Source organism: Crinia signifera, chromosome 2, assembly GCF_055691185.1.
Source record: "Crinia signifera chromosome 2, ASM5569118v1, whole genome shotgun sequence".
Classification (NCBI taxonomy): Eukaryota; Metazoa; Chordata; class Amphibia; order Anura; family Myobatrachidae; genus Crinia; species Crinia signifera.
In genome coordinates, this window is record NC_139218.1 from 104354084 (window position 1) to 104371084 (window position 17001).

The 17001-nt window shown below is 40.1% G+C and overlaps 1 protein-coding gene across 4 annotated transcripts in view; it reads left to right on the top strand.

The window, feature by feature from the left end:
- The window catches only part of KDM6A (lysine demethylase 6A), a 146338-nt gene that overhangs the window by 117981 nt on the left and 11356 nt on the right, over nt 1–17001 (top strand). For all 4 annotated transcript variants that reach the window (XM_083172669.1, XM_083172671.1, XM_083172670.1 and 1 more), the window contains 7 exons: nt 103–232; nt 9560–9665; nt 9755–9960; nt 12515–12579; nt 13301–13375; nt 15538–15686; nt 16589–16703. In XM_083172669.1, the coding sequence (XP_083028795.1) occupies nt 103–232; nt 9560–9665; nt 9755–9960; nt 12515–12579; nt 13301–13375; nt 15538–15686; nt 16589–16703 (846 nt within the window). The remainder of the gene's footprint in view (nt 1–102; nt 233–9559; nt 9666–9754; nt 9961–12514; nt 12580–13300; nt 13376–15537; nt 15687–16588; nt 16704–17001) is intronic.

The window sequence follows — 17001 nt, forward strand, 5'->3', positions numbered from 1 at the left end:
AATATGATTGAACAATACGATTTTTGCTTTGGACAATGCATTTTTTGTGATGCAATTTTCATTTTTTTTTCGGTGATTGTTTTTTTTTTTTTTTTTCAATAGAAATCTGGGTAAGAATGGTCTCTCAAACAGTAGTGTTTTACTGGACAAGTGCCCACCTCCGCGGCCACCTCCGCCCCCTTATCCGGCTTTGCCAAGCGATAAGTTAAATCCACCGACACCAAGCATTTATGTGAGTATGAAAAGGTTACTTTAACAGGTCATTCTTATCTCAGAATATTAATGTATGAATTATGGTGCGTACACACTGGGCGATATTTTGGACAATATCGTTCATTTTGAACAAAATTTACAAAATATCATCCATTATGTATGTGACCCATTACCAAGGGTATGTGTCTTCTGTACATTCAGCTCAATTTTTATCAGTCGTTCACAAAAATCTGCATGTCACTAGACTCCATCTAGATTGTTCGTGCATCATATATCGTTCAGTGTGTATACACAATATTGTTTGTCCAGGACACTGGAAAGTTCAAGGGAAATTGTTCAGCAATATCGTTCACTGAACACTACGTCTTGTGTGTATGGGCCTGAAGTCCGTGCATCATTAATGTATTTAGAAGAAAACTGTCACTGTGTTACTAATCAGGTTAACGCTTTGTGTTTACAAAGTGTCCAGAAGTCTTACTGATCTCTCTTAGATTAAAAACTTTAATAGAATTACTAAAACTAAGTTGATTTGGAGATTTAATTTAGGAAGGTTTGCCTTTGCAATTAGTTTTTAGATCTGTCATGATCGAATGCCTCCAGGTTTCGCCAAGAGATGCACATTTGTTGCTTCTGGTTCATAGTGGCTACAATTAAACCTATTTGATCAAATAAATGCATTTTCTTTAGAAGATTCTAATGAGTTTACAAATTTTAAGCGTGTATAGATGTCTGGCTTTTTTCCAGAATTCTATGTAGTTTAAGCAAATTTAGTTATACCTATTCACAGCTGTAAGTTGTGTGTGTGGTAACGCTGCCAATGTCAATTAATTGGCATGTAGGATATCCTTTTTTGCTTCGTCACCAGCTTCTTGAATTGAAATGATAAATTTTAGTGGGCCCTGCCATTTGCACTGTCGCTGCCCCATAGAGCCTGCATATTGCTTGCAGTTGCCTTAGGAAGCATCGGTCAGCGCTCTGCAACCTAAAGCCAACCCCGTAAATCACAGGTTTAGAGGAGGGGCTGCATACTACGATCCTACACAGTGCCACCCTGTTCCTGCACTGATTCCAAATGTATCTTGTGTTTTTAATATTTTTATTAAATGCATCCAGTGTTGAACACATTTTTAATAAAGTACCTTTAATGAATGAAGCACCCATACCTCATTATTAAGCTCATGGATCATTTTTGTGTTTAAATGTTTTTATTTGTGTAAAAGATGCTTATGCCAACATTTTAGTGAGCTTTTTAGTACAGCCAAGAACTGAGCATTATCTTGTCAAGTTTGACATCATTCTCATCTTGCAGGTTAGCCTTTTACCTGACTCTTGGCTCCTAGCCAAAAGGGATCAGGTTCTACTAGCTAGTTAACTGATTGTACTGTCTCAAGCCTCTGTGCAAGCTGAGCTCTCCCTAAAGGCCCATACACACAGGCCGACTGAACTGAAAGTAGCTTAGTTTACTTGTTTGACAGTGTGTACAGGGCAGCAATGAGCGCTAATGCGCGTTCCTGTATCATCGCTGGCATGGCTGCTTATCTGCTGGAATTACCAGTGGATGAGCAACAGAGTGGGACGGCTTTGCATAGTCCTGCTATGGAAAGTTGTCCACCCCTGGGAAAATAACAGAAATGGGTGAAAAACGCTCAGTGTGAATGCGTTTTTCAGCCCTGTGATCTTCCCCATCATTAGTCAGTATACACACTGAGCAAAATAGCCCAGTGTGTATGGACCTTGAGACATAGCTGATCTCCCTCTGTTTGTGTGTGAGACCATCAAGATGCATATATTGTAACCTTACTTTGCCAATGCTACCGAGATCAGCCCAAAGAGTTTATACACAGAAGCCAGGCACATGTAACCATGATACTTAGAGGTATCCCTTCTCCAAAATGCTCAGCACCAAAAGTTTTTTGGATAACGGATTATTTTGTATTTCAGAATATTTTTTTTATTTTAAGGATGTGACCCATATGTGAACACAAAGGGCATTATTGTTTTATAAACACATGATATACACACAAATATATTTTATTTGTGTATGAAACAAGGTTTCAAAACATTAAACAAAGTTTGTGTACTATCTCAGGCACTGAATATGGGTGATAAGCAATCATTTTCCTGCATATATTTAATGCTAGTTACAGAACATCTCCCTAGTAGTGCCAGTTAAATGTTCCTGGTAGTGCTTTTAACAAAAAATAAGTTAATTTCGGGAACAATGGATATTTGGATTAATTTGAATAAAAGATATCTGGATAAAGGATACTCACCCTGTACTGAGCTTTAGGTGATTTAGTGTCCTTTTATTATGGTATCTGGTATTTGTGTAATATCTTATAAGGGTATAGAAGCCTAGGTCTCTTTCCCTCTTTGCTGTTATTCACTGCTTCGGTTCAGCTAGATGTTATACAGTTGCACAGATATATGTTCCCAGGCTGAGATTCCACCGACCTGCTGGTCACCTTGGCAGATGGGCCCTTTAAGCTTACCGAGGCCCTATGCCTGATATCCTATTGTCTGCTTTGGCATTGTACTAAAGGTCTTCTATGGAGGGTAATCACCCTGTTGTGTATGATAACAATGTGCGCAACCACATACCTCCCAACTTCTGTGTTGGGGAAATAGGGACACAGCGAGCGCCCGAAAAGGGGGCGGGGCATATGCAAATGAGAGCGCGGCTTATGCTAATTAGCCGCAACCTCATTTTCACACAAGAATAGACGCTGTGCGCATGCGCACAGCGTCTATTCTATTAGATTGGGGGGTCTCCCAACTGCCACCCCCCGCAGCAGGACAATGCCTGCCGCGGGTGGGACAGCGGGACAGAACCCAAAAATCGGGACTGTCCCGTTGTAATCGTGACAGTTGGGAGGTATGCAACCACCCTGCATTTTTGGGGCCATTTGTCTGCTATAACCAAATATTAATATTATGGGTTTACTTTAAACCGCATGAGTAGTTCACTTTTCTCCTGCTATTTCATCAGCACCACTGCTTTCTATGTGTAAGTCTGGGTTTTAATCATGACAGAGATTTATTTTAGTCACCCTGGTCTGGTGTGATCTTTTTATTTTATTTTTTATATTATTATTGCACTTTCAACAGTTTTGCTGAACTGCCACACCCGTATACACCTGTGTGATCACTGGTCCTTACTTCTACACTGGGTTCGCTAGTGTGCACATGGTACTATAGACATGCAGTTCAGTCTGTGCTTTTCCTACTTAGTGAGGGATTTGGATTTGCTCCAAAGTGAATCCACCAAGCAAATTAAATTTGCCATATTAAATGCACGCTCTGTTTGCAACAAATTAACATCCATCAATGACCTCTTCATCTTTCACAACTTTAACCTGCTGGCTATTACAGAAACCTGTCTCACACAATCAGACACAGCCTCGCCTGCAGCACTGTCACATGGTAGTTCCACTTCGCTCACACCGCCAGGCCTGGTAACTGTAAAGGAGGTGGGGTAGGGATATTACTGTCAAAATGCCTTCACATAATCCGCTCTACAATACCACCAGTTCTTTCACTCACGTCATTTGAGGTTCACTCTTATTAGTTTTTTTCCCTCTTTCTCTCTGCATGTTGTTTCTCTATCGCCCACCTCGGCTTCCCAAAACTCAATTTCTGGAAGATTTCTGGTTCCCCACTTCTTATCCTCCTTCACCATCATCCTGGGTGACTTAAATATTGATATTCACAGTCCACCATCTCTGCATGCTTCCAAACTCCTCTCTCGAACCTTTCGGCCTCTCCCAGTGGTCTGACTCCTCTACTCTTTGAGGAAGGCCACTGCCTTGACCTTGTTTTCAACAGGCTGTGCTCAGTCTCTGATTTTACTAACATTCCCTTCCTTCTCTCTGATCACAATCTCATTACCCTCTTGCTCTTCTCAATTACCCCAAGCTCACTGACACTGAAATCATGCAAGCCTACTCTAACCTGAAGAAATACTAATGCTATTAATTTTCCACAACTTTCTACCTCTCCAACAACAGCGCTCTCCCATTTCTACATTTCTCTCTCCTGTCTCTCACCTGTACCAGACTCTTGAAACAGCCCTTGATGAAGTGGCTCCAGCTTCCCATTACACCCCACCCAGGCTTAGATGCCAACCGGGGCACTTCAAAATAACGACACAACTACGAAATCAGTCACATAAAGTAGAACGCCAATGGCATAAATCTTGTAATCTGAGTGATTTTCTCACGTATAAGACTAGCTACCACTCCTACTGCAATGCTTTGGACACTGCCAAACAAACTTATCTCATGTCTTCTCATGCCACCAACCCTGTGCTACTTTTTAACATATTTAAGTCTCTTCTATACCCACCCCCTCCTCCCCCGTCATCAGGGCACAATAACTTGCCTCCTACTGTAAGGACAAGGTTCATACCATCCAAGATGAAATGGTATGCTCTTCTGCAGCCTCTAAAATACTTACTTCCCCACCTGAACCCTCTGGTACTTTCTCTTTATTTGAGCCCACAACTGAAAAAACAGTATCCACACTCTTCTTATCCTCCTAATCCACTACCTCTCCCCTTGATCCTATACCTGCAAAAGTCATTACAACTCTATCTCCTGTGCTTATCCCTACCTCAACTAGAATCTGCAATCTCTCTCTTCAAACATGCAGTGATTACTCCCATTATGAAAAAACACAATTCTGACCCTAACTCTAACTATCGTCCGATCTCTCAGCTCCCATGCCTGTCCAAGCTACTCGAGATACTGTCTACTCTTGCTTCATACACTTTCGTAACTCACACCCCATTAGACCCACTTCAGTCAGGCTTTCGTTCCCAACACAGCACGGACTAAAGTGGTGAAAGATCTGGTCACTGCGAAGTCCAAATGCCATTACTCACTACTCATTTTTTACATCTTTCTGCTGCGTCCGACATTGTTGATCGCACTCTTCTCATACAAATGCTACACTCCCTAGGTCTTAATTATACAGCCCTCTCCTGGTTCTCAGCTTACCTATCTGATCACTCTTTCAGTGTTCTCTTCTCTGACTCTGCCTCCTCTTCACTACTTCTGTCAGTCGGAGTTCTGCAAGGCTTGGTTTTAGATCCTCTACTTTTCTCAATCTATACCTCATCTCTTGGCAAACTAATCGGCTCTTTTGGATTTCAGTATCACTTGTATGTGGAGTCTCTGAATGCCTCTCTGCCATCTCATATTGGATGTTTTCTCGCCACCTCAAACTCAATATTTCCAAAATGGAATTAAATATATTCCCACCAGCCAAGAACAGTTACCATCCTGATATCTCCATAACTGTTGACAACTCGACAATCTACCCTACCCCACAAGCTTGTTGCCTAGGTGTCATCCTAGACTCTGAACTGTCCATTGTTCCCCACATTCAATCTGTCTCCAAATCATTTTACATGCATCTAAAAAACATCCAAAACAATCCAAAACATCACACATGACACTACTAAATCCCTTATCTATGCACTCATTATACCCCGCATTGATTATTGCAATAGTCTCCTAACTGCATTCCATTGTTAATGCGGCTGCTAGGCTGATCTTCCTACCAAGATGCTCATCGTCAGCTGATCCGCTCTGCCAGTCCCTCAATTGGTTGCCTGTATTTTACTGTATTCAATATAAATTACTTCTACTCACATCTAAAGCTATTATCAATAGTACACCAGCATACATCTCTTTACTTATCTCAAAATATCTCCCAACTTAACCACTCCGCTCTGCACAAGAATTGTGTCTCTCTACTGCACGGATTACTAGCTCACATTAATTATTACAGGACTTTCATTGGGCTGCTCCCACCCTGTGGAATGCCCTTCCGTGCACAATAAGACTCTCCACTAGCCTCCAAACTTTCAAGCGTTCCCTGAAAACTCACCTCTTCAGGCAAGCCTGTCATATTTAAGTACCACACACATAACCCTTTGAGGCACTTATGTGTTATAGAACTTCTGGACTTGTCACTTGGTGGGACTGCTATGCTATTACTGGTACCTGTCCTTGTGTTTCCCTCCTGTGTCCCTATAGATCAGACAATCCCAACCACGGTCCTCAGGGCACACCAACAGTGCAGGTTTTAGTGATATCCAGACTTCAGCACAGATGGTTTAATCAGAATCACTCAGGTACTAATTAAGTCACCTGTGCTCAAGCCTGGATAGAACTAAAACCTGCACTGTTGGTGTGCCTTGAGGACCGTGGTTGGGAATGTCTGCTATAGATTGCTATAGATTTTAAGCTTGCAGCAGGGCCCTCTTACCTCCAAGTCTGTCTGTTGTTACCCAGTTTGTTTTATCACTGTCGACAATTGTATTAGAATCTGCTGCACCATATATAAGATACTGTAAATAAAGTGAGAGTTCTGCTTATTGGTGAGTGGACGTTTTTTTCACAGTGTAGTTTATTACGATGTCTTGAGTTTCTTTCACCACAGGTAACCTGTGGCGCACAGCTGAGATGTGACTGTCTTTACAAATTCATTGGGGGTGCCTTCTGGTCTAGCCAGTACTAGCAGGGAACGTGTCCAGATAACCTGGGTATCTATCCACCATCCTTCCTTAGTTGTGTTTTTTTTCTAGGGTGACAGTAGGTGTGCCTATCTGTTTAGACCGTTTATTTCACTGGAGTTTTTGGCCTTTCCAGGTCTTCAGGTCTATTTGGGTCGGTCGAAGTGTATTTTCTATAATGAGCCTGGGTTCAAGTGCCCCGAAGTTTGTGCCATTGTTTTTTTGTGCTGGTCAGGATTTTCCATTTTTAGCTTTGATTTAGGAGATTCTATTTTCATGTTGTATTTGTCCTCTGACAAGAAGGGGTATCTTTATCCAGGCCTGGACTTTTGAGTCCTAGATGGTTTTGCCTTTGACACTTTCCAATGGCCCTGAGTGTCTCATAGCCTATAGTACCTACGCAGTTCTTGCTGCTGGGGATAGGACTGAAGATGTGGCTGCCCTAGATAATCAAGGACTCTCCTTGTTGTAGGGAGCTAGGTCACATTCCATCATGGTTGATGTTCTCTTTGGGTCAGAACTAGCAGTGACTACAGGTGCTAAGAGTACTTCCCACCCTGTGTCTGTGCCTAAGTCTACGTGTTTCATGTTTTCACACCATAATCCCAGCAGTGGTTTTGAGTCATTTTTGGCAACCTTGGCCCTGTGACTATTTCCCAGTGCTTATGACAAAACAATATGTTTGTACCCTTCACCAGCGCTTACCTCATATATGGAATACTCCCAGTAGTTGATATAGGAGATCTCAGTCTTTTTTCACAATAAATATATATTATTTATATTATTTATATATGGTATTCCATATGAGGTATGCGCTGTTGAAGGGTACAAACATTTGTTTTCTCATAATCACCTGTTTTTTAGGGGTGCTGAAGTACACTCCTGTTTGTAACCCTACTGCTGCCTTTGCACGGATCTGAGTATACCCACTCTAGTTTCAGTTCCCAGTGCTGATTTACTTAATTATTGGATCACATTAGTAAACAGCTTGGCCACTGCCTGTTAGGTACCCTTAAGGAAGTTTAGAAAGGTCACCTTTTACAAGCTGTTTTTAGGACTTCTAGCATGCTTTGTTCCACTTCTGTTTTTTGTGGCGTTGTTCTACTGGGCCCATGGGTTCTGATATGAGAGATCAAGAATGGCTCTTCCATCTGGGTTTTTCAGTTGTTTTGGGCTATGTCATGCATCCTGCAGCTCCTATGCACACTTGTTCTGCCTTTATATTGCACGGTATGCTTACAGGCGTTGCTTAGTTTTCCTTGGCTTCTTTTTAGCAACAGCAATTGGTAGCTGTCCACCTGGATGTCCATTCTCCTTGCTCAATCTTGGGGCTGATTTTTGCAGTGATTGTTTACTGTAGCCTTAGATTTTCTTGAGATGGTAATTGTTATAACATTTTACTGATAAGGCGCCAGAAGTAGTTTACAGAGTCATACATATGTCGCACATTAAAACAATACAGGGTACACAGGACTAGACATAACAGTAACTGCACAACTAAAGAAAAGGAAGGAAGCAGCTATTAGGGATAGGTGAATCAAATTCAATCAATGATTTTAATGAAACATGATTGTTTTATTAAGCGGACCTTGGGTTCAGTGAAACGTGTTGGTGCTTCTCCAGATCCTTGACCATCATTGCTGGACGACTACTGCTAATGTGGACAGTGCAGGTTATAACCATCTTTTGGTCATTCATTTATAACACTTGATCTGGATATCTTTGCTGCTATTATTTTTTGTTTTTATGTTTTAGTGACAATCATGTTTTATTAAAATTATTAATTGAATTTGATTAATAATCAATGTCCGGGGGGGATGGTAGAGAACAGCTACATATAGGTAAATAGGAGAGGCAGAGCATACCTCAAAGGTGAAGGTGTATGAGGGTTCAGGTGGGATGATGTGAATGGTGCAGTTTGGGGAGAGGAAGATGCCCGATCCACCACTTTGGCGGTAGTCCGTACTGACATACATGGGTGAAGGTGAAGCCCCATAGTAGAGGGCAGCAGGGGATGTGGAGTTAGAGGAGTAGACCCAGTTTTTGGTGATGGCGAAAAAGGGTGGTCATCTTGACAGGCCAGCTTTTACTACTTTGTTGTGGAATCGTCTCCTTAATATGTATTTGTATATCTAAATTAAAGATCAGCAAACATCTCTTAAGTCTCTTTTCTTGAGAGAGTGCGGTCCTGGCCCTGTGATAGGATGAAGTTTTGGTGTCGTTTACTGTGACTTTTTTCTCTCCGCACATAATGTATGTTTCTTGCAAATTACTTTCATGTTAATCTATCCGTAGAACATTTTGCCACCTGGATGCTCTGTAGTAAACTACAGATATGCAGCAGTTTTTTTTTTTTCTCGACAGCGAGCGCTTCAGTGAACTCCCCTTATTTTCTTCAGTGTTTTACATATTGTGGACGCTAACAGATCTGTTGGCGTATTTCAGAGTTTTCTGTACATCTTTAGCTCCGTATACAGACTCAGTCACACAAAATATACAGGAATCCTATCATATTAGTCACATAAAATATACAAGCATCCTATCATAGTAATCAGCAGTCTCCTCATACCTCCTAACTGTGTTGTAAGACAGATTTTCTGCAGACACACACCCGATGCTCACAGAGCTGCATGGGACTTTGCAGCTCATTCACGCTAGGTATCTCGCGCTGCATTGCATATTGAGACTAGATATATGACAACGCATGTACAGTATATGTTTTGCTATAGAGTAATAGAAAGGCTGTACATGAAGAGTTTGTAAAAAAAAACTTGTAGATTTGGTCTACTGTATGTTGTATTAGTAAATATATTTTTTATTTCACAGTTGGAGAATAAGAGAGATGCTTTCTTCCCACCTCTTCATCAGTTCTGCACAAATCCAAACAATCCGGTTACTGTTATCCGTGGCCTTGCTGGAGCACTTAAACTAGGTACTTAAATGTATTGTCTTGTTACTATGATGATTCACTACTGTCTTTTTTTTTTTCTTTGTTGCACAACTAAACTATTTTGTCTTTAGATCTAGGACTATTCTCTACTAAAACACTGGTAGAAGCAAATACTGAACATATAGTTGAAGTCAGGACGCAGTTATTACAGCCTGCGGATGAGAACTGGGATCCCACTGGAACAAAGAAAATCTGGCGCTGTGAGAGCAGTCGCTCACATACTACCATTGCAAAATATGCACAGTATCAGGCTGCTTCATTCCAGGAGTCACTACGAGTAAGTAACATTTACTTTTATAGATTGTTGTTATATTGGGCATATTAAATGACAATACTTCAGATATCCTTTGTATGTGGTTTATTGTATTGCTACCAATGTTCTTAGTATATTAGAGGACACTGCAGAGCACTTTGAACACTGAAAAAACACTGTATTTTGAGCTGGTGACAAGACAATGGTGATGCACTTTGAGTCCTATTGCGAGAAAAGTGCTATATAAATATTATTATTATTATTATAATAACCGTTTAAGTCCATTTATAGACTGGCAATTTAAGCTGGGTTCTACGCAGATTGTTGCTCTGATTTCAAACCTCCACTGTTGGTGTGCATGCATGGCTGATCAGCTTCATCCATTGAATGATTTCAGGGGTTCATAAGGAGGGTCAGTTATAAAAATCTGTGTATTAGAAGTTTGACTGACTTGTTTTTTTTTTTCTATAAATTATATATTCACTTTTAAGAAAAAAAAAAAAAAATATATATATATATATATATATATATATATATAATATTTTTTTTTTTTACTGTACTACTTAACCCTATTAATGTCATGGTTCTATTATCCTTTTGTGTTTTTAAGTGCATACATACCTATTGTTTTATTAAGTTTTAAAGATGTTCTCAACAAAAAAGGTCTACATTTGTGTATATAAATGTTAAATAGGAATATAATGTGTTTTAACTAGGCAACTACATTGAATTAATTGAAATGTGCATGCAAAGCCCAGAAATGTTCTCGGAAAGCCTTGCTATTTATGAAGCTTCCCTAGTGAAGTGCATTTGGAGCTATTTGGTTTATTTCTTCTGTGCAGCATATTGAGAATAGTTAAATCTTGTATAGAGCGAAACTTGGAAATAAAGGGCAGTATTCAATGAGGCTGATTCGCCATGTTTTATGGCGATTTTGTGTTATTTTCGTGCTGTACGGCAATTTTTTTGACTAAAACCGTGAATCACCGTATTCAATGACCAGATGGCGAATACATTTCAAGGTTTTTATCGCCATGATTCACCGAGTAGCAATCGCTATCTTTTTATGGTGAAGTGGAATGTGAAATTTTAAAATAAAGTGTTTTGTTTTTTTACATTTGGTGTCAAAAAATCAGGAATTTTATTCTGAGGGGCATGCTATTTTTATTCATGTGCTGTAAGCTTTAAACTGTATATTTAATTAAAATATATATATATATATATATATATATTTATTATTATTATTTTTTTTTTTACACAGCAGCCAGCAGGGGGCCGGGAGCCGAGCCGCTCATTAGATATTCATATATTCACTGCACCCGATAATTACATATGCACGATCGGGTGTAGTGAATACCCGGTCCCCTGTTGGCTATCCCGGGGGTCAGCCTGTGCTGCCTGGCTCCCGGGGAGCCCACTTACCCCCCACAAATGTTCTGGGGCAGGCAGGGAGACTTCCATCTCCCTGCCTGCCGCTGTCCTCAGGCTCCCTGTGGCATCACCGCAGGAGTTAAAATTCGGCGGTCAGGGGCAGTGAGCCCCTGACTCGTTGAATACTGGAGCCCTCAAGGCTCCGAAACGCGGCGGGCAGTGGCGAATGTGCAGCGAATCCTAAACCGGATTCGCTGCACATCGTCATAATTCTCATTGAATACTGCCCAATGAATTGGACAGCTGATAAGAACCATTTGGCCCATCTAGTCTGCCCCTTTTGTAACCATACTGTTATGGAAAACCCTATTTGATCCTTGTTTCTTTGTAAGGATAACTTTGTCTTTCCTATGCATGTTTAAATTGCTGTACTGTCTGTAATTTCCTCAGATTTCCCCATAACCTACCTACCTCCAGTTTCAGGGCATTTTCTAATTTGTCTCTTCATTTGAAGAATATTTCCTTCCTGGACGTTGTTAAACCCCTTAAATTTCAAATATATTTGAAAGTTTCTACCCTTTACCTTACCCTTCCCTGCTCCAAACTATACAAAGATTGTTTTATTCTTTCCGGTTAGTTTTGTAAAGAAGGCCATGCAACAGAGGCGGGTTGATGAATTTTAATTCACATTGGTCCAAGATGAAGAGAATACTTGATACTGCCCTTATGCTTGTGGGATAATGGCCCGACAGTCAGTATACTGAATCCCAACTGCCGGTACTCCGCCAGGGGACCGAGAGCAAAGTAGTAGCCTCTTGCGGGCACACTGTGCTTTCCACACTGTGGGCTCGGTCAGTTGGGATCCCGACTGTCAGGCAAATGAACAGTCGGGGGTTCTGATGTCGGCATACTGACTGCCTGGATCCTGACTGTTGGGCCATCATCCGGCACCCGCCCTTACACGGGAAACAGCATTCGTACAGGCAGTAGGCGCAACTAGAGGAGGAGCCTTTTAATTTACTGCCCACAAGTAATACATAGTGATTTTAACTTTACAATTCTAGAAGACCATTTTACTAGAAAGTTAATTTACAAAACTTTTTACCTTTTTTAACATTGTTGGTTTTTAATGAATTTGTATAGTAATGTACATTCAAGTTATGTCATGATTTATCATTTGTCATTAACTTGCATTTTATACTACTAGGAGGAGAATGAGAAGAAAAGCCACCACAAGGACCACTCTGATAGCGAATCCACATCGTCGGATAAGTAAGTAGAAAGATTTAACATCTTCGTAATGTAGCCTGTTCTAGGCTATACAAATTATTTTAAAGAAGACTGCACAATGATTTACACAAGCGCAAGGTTTGTTTTACTTTATTAATGCTTGGGAAATCATAAAACCTGTGGGGTTTCTTTTCAGTGTTCTAATACAAATCAAATTCATAAACTAACCTACAATAGCCTTGGCAAATCTTTCATTGATGCAATGGCTTAAAAATAAAGCATTTCACTCCTGTTGGTCTAATATTTTTTTGGAGGTAGTGAGGGAAAGCCATACAAAACATGCTGAGGGCTGCTCACTATCAAATGGTACTTTTTTATTAATTACCAGTTATTTATATAGCGCACACATATTCCGCAGCGCTTTACAGAGAATATTTGAACATTCACATCAGTCCCTGCCCCAGTGGAGCTTACAATCTATATTCCCTACCACATGTACACGCATACACAGACATTCTAGGGTTAATTTGTTGGGAGCCAATTAAGCTACCAGTATATTTTTGGTTTGTGAGCAGAAACCAGAATACCCGGAATAAACCCACACAAGCACTGGGAGAATATACAAACTCCGCACAGTTAGATCCATGGGAATCAAACCCATGCTAACCATTACATCTTCTGCAATTATTACATTATGTTGGGTTACGTTACAGTATTTCAGGTTAAAATAATTTGCAATTTTTTTTTCTTTTTGCTTACTTAGTTCTGGTCGGAAAAGGAAAGGACCCTTTAAAACCATTAAATTTGGGACCAATATTGACTTGTCTGATGAAAGAAAGTAAGTATTGTGGATCATTGGAATTTAATAGAAATAGTTACCTAGTTTTGATCAATTGGAATTTAGAGGTTGTGGTTAGTAAAGAAAAGTTCTCCTACATGGCATTGTGTGCCAAAGTATAATTTATATATTAGGAAATTATTTTTTTAAGGGTTATAAGGAAAACAAACCGCAGTACAAACAAATGGCCATTTTGCACTTACTGTACCATAACCAGTAGGTGCAATGTATATAGCGGGGTGGGTGCACACCTGAATGGTGGTTTCTGTGGCGGGAGCAGGTTCTAAAGATCTAGTTTGTAAACGGATGTTAAGAAATAAAGGATGCTTTTCAGGGTACTTGTTTCCTAGCACGGCGCCTATCTCGTTGATTGTATGCCTTAAGTTTAAGGCACTTAAGGCATACAAACAAAGCGATGGACCTGATTTTGTGTCAATCACCAGCTAATTTGCCGGTGAAAGACAAAATCACTTTGATCGCGGCCCCTAATAAGGGGCCGCGATGCGACCGACGCGATCAACGCAATTTCCCCATAGGGAACAATGTTAAATTATTTTTAAAGTGAAAATCGGGTTGATCGCGTCGGCTGCGGGCCATTATAATGGCCCGCAATGCGATCAACCCGATTTTACATAGGTGACAATGTGAAATGGGATAATATGGCCCATTTCACTTTGAATATGTTTAATGTCCCCCCATTTTTAATGCCACCCCACTATTGACGCCAACCCGAAGCATAGCGAGCCCACGAGTTGCGGCGGTACGCGTCCTCCGACCTTTTCATACCCCTACTATCCACGACGGCATGGAGTTGATTTTATAAAGTGTGGCGAGCGCAGCGAGGCGAGCGGACGCGGATACCTGTGAAGCCCGTGAGGGGACGCGGATACCTGTGAAGGTATCCGCGTCCCCTTGCGGCTTCACAGGTATCCGCATCCGCTCGCCACGCTGCGCTCGCCACACTTTATAAAATCAACTCCACGCCGACGTGGATAGTAGGGGTATGAAAAGGTCGGAGGACGCGTACCGCCGCCCCTCGTGGGCTCGCTGCGCTCGCCACGCTTCGGGGTGGCGTTAACAATGGGGGGGGGGCGCATATCAAACATATGGGGGGGGGGGGTTGGTATAAAAATGGGGGTTTTTGGGGTTTTTACATTTAAATCAATGTAAAATCGGGTCTCAGGGACCATTTTATATTGATTCCAATGTAAAAATCGGGTCCATCGCATGCGATTTGGTTGGCATGCGATCAACGCGATTTTTCCGACCCGATGGATATAATTAAAATCGGTGGCGCCGTGCTAGGAAACAAGTACTTTTTTCAGATTCCTTTCTATTCAGTTAATGTAATGTTAAAACAGAAAACATAATTATTTGCAGACTCACTTTTAGGATAATGGAAGATGACCCTCCATTGCAAAGGTATAATAAAATATTGTGCTTGACTTCACAATCCAGGTCCATACACACTGGACGATTTTGCCAAGCGTGTAGGGCAGGGGTGGCCAAACCGGTCCTCGAGATCTACCAACGGTTCACGTTTTCCAGGTTACCTAGCTGGTGCACAGCTGTAGTCATTACTAACTGGCACATTTTAAAACCTGCGGCATTCATTCCTACAATAGATGCACAGGTTGCCTGGAAAACATGCACCGTTGATAGATCTTGAGGACAGGTTTGGCCACCCCTGGTGTAGAGTGACCAATGAGGGGGGAAATTTCTGGGCTGAAAACCGCTCAGTGCCCATATCCTGAGCGCTTTTTTGCCCATTTTACAAATTTTCCCCGGGGTGGACAGCTCTTCATAGCAGGACTGAAACAAGTAAATGGAGCTGCTTTACGGTTCAAAGTCGCCTAGTATGTATGGGCCTTAACTTGAAGCTACCAACTACACAATGTCTGTCTAAATAATCTTTTCCTAGCAAACCGCTACTTTTAGTCTGAAAATTATATTGTTAATGTATTGAAACAACAATGCATAAAGTGGCTACATTATTTATTTATTTATATATATATATATATATATATATATATATATATATATATATATCTATATATATATATATATATATATATATATATATATATATATATATATATATATATATATATATATATCTTCCAATGTATTTTGCATAATATTTTCTCTTTTTCACTTTAAAGGTGGAAATTACAACTTCATGAATTGACCAAACTTCCAGCCTTTGCACGTGTTGTATCTGCTGGAAATCTCCTCAGTCATGTTGGTCACACTATTTTGGGAATGAATACTGTACAGCTCTACATGAAGGTCCCGAGCAGCAGAACACCTGGTTTGTATCATGACAATTTGAATACATAAAATTACATCTGGACCCAGATTTTACATGTACATTTTATAACTTTCCTTGAAAAATAACTATACCACATTTTTCATCATGAGTGTATAATGAGCCATGTCCTCCAAGTTTTCGAAGTGGATTATTTTATAATAAAGGTTATATAATAACTATCTCAAATGTATCCTTCGAAATAGATGCACCATTGCAAAAAAGCTCTGTTCTCCCCCAGTAAATTACCTCCCCCATCTCCCAATTTGGGATTGCTTGCCATTAACGTTTATACCTTTTTCTTATTGTAATATTAAATTTTTGAATGGTAACAAACCACCTTCCACAATAGATATTGACAAGATTTATGTGGAGACACCGTTTTAATCCACTTTTACAATTTAGGGGGATATATAATCCGTGGCGATTTTTCAGACCGTTGGAATATCTGCGTTTTTCAGATTTTTTTTTTGTCGAATTTACATTTGACTTCAATTCACGTGACTATTTTTTTTTTCTACTTGGAAAAATCGTCACGGTCGATAACGCGTCAATTTTTGATTATTTTTCCGCTGATGAAGATTTGTCTTTTTAGCAAAGTCAAACCTGCATCGGTGGGAGAAACGTTCGGAAAATGCATTGTATAGTTATGTCCGGATTTTCTGGCTAGCTGAAAAATCTGGACATCGTTGAATAACCCCCTCTCAACTAAAAAAAACATTGTTTTTGTACCTTGATATTTTACATTTGTCTCTACTTAAAAGCATGGAACACAACACATTTTATTATACATTTCTGACTTGCAACTATTCCACTAGCTACTGCTGCACTATTTTACTGTTGTGCTAGTGACTTCCAATTTTGGCACATTTTATTTATATCTTTTTCTTTTTGAATATTCATAGGTCATCAAGAAAACAATAATTTTTGTTCAGTGAATATAAATATTGGGCCAGGAGACTGTGAATGGTTTGTTGTTCCTGAGTCATACTGGTGTGTCATGAATGACTTTTGTGAAAAGTAAGTGATAAAGTAAAGGCAAAGTAATGTGCTTCAAAGTTAATAAATGATATACTTACATGTCAATAAAATCTGCAAAATGAATGCCTATGCGTACAAAACCTTGCAGATTGTTCTTTTCCAGTGCTGTGTTGGGCTTAATATGTACTTAATAAATCTAACAAATAGAGCACATATATACCATTTGAATTATATTTATTTATAAAAATGCAAGCAATTAAAATACATTTAATATCAAGCAACCTTAATAAAATCCAGTTTACACTAATTAATACAATCCCTGAGCACTGTCCATTTA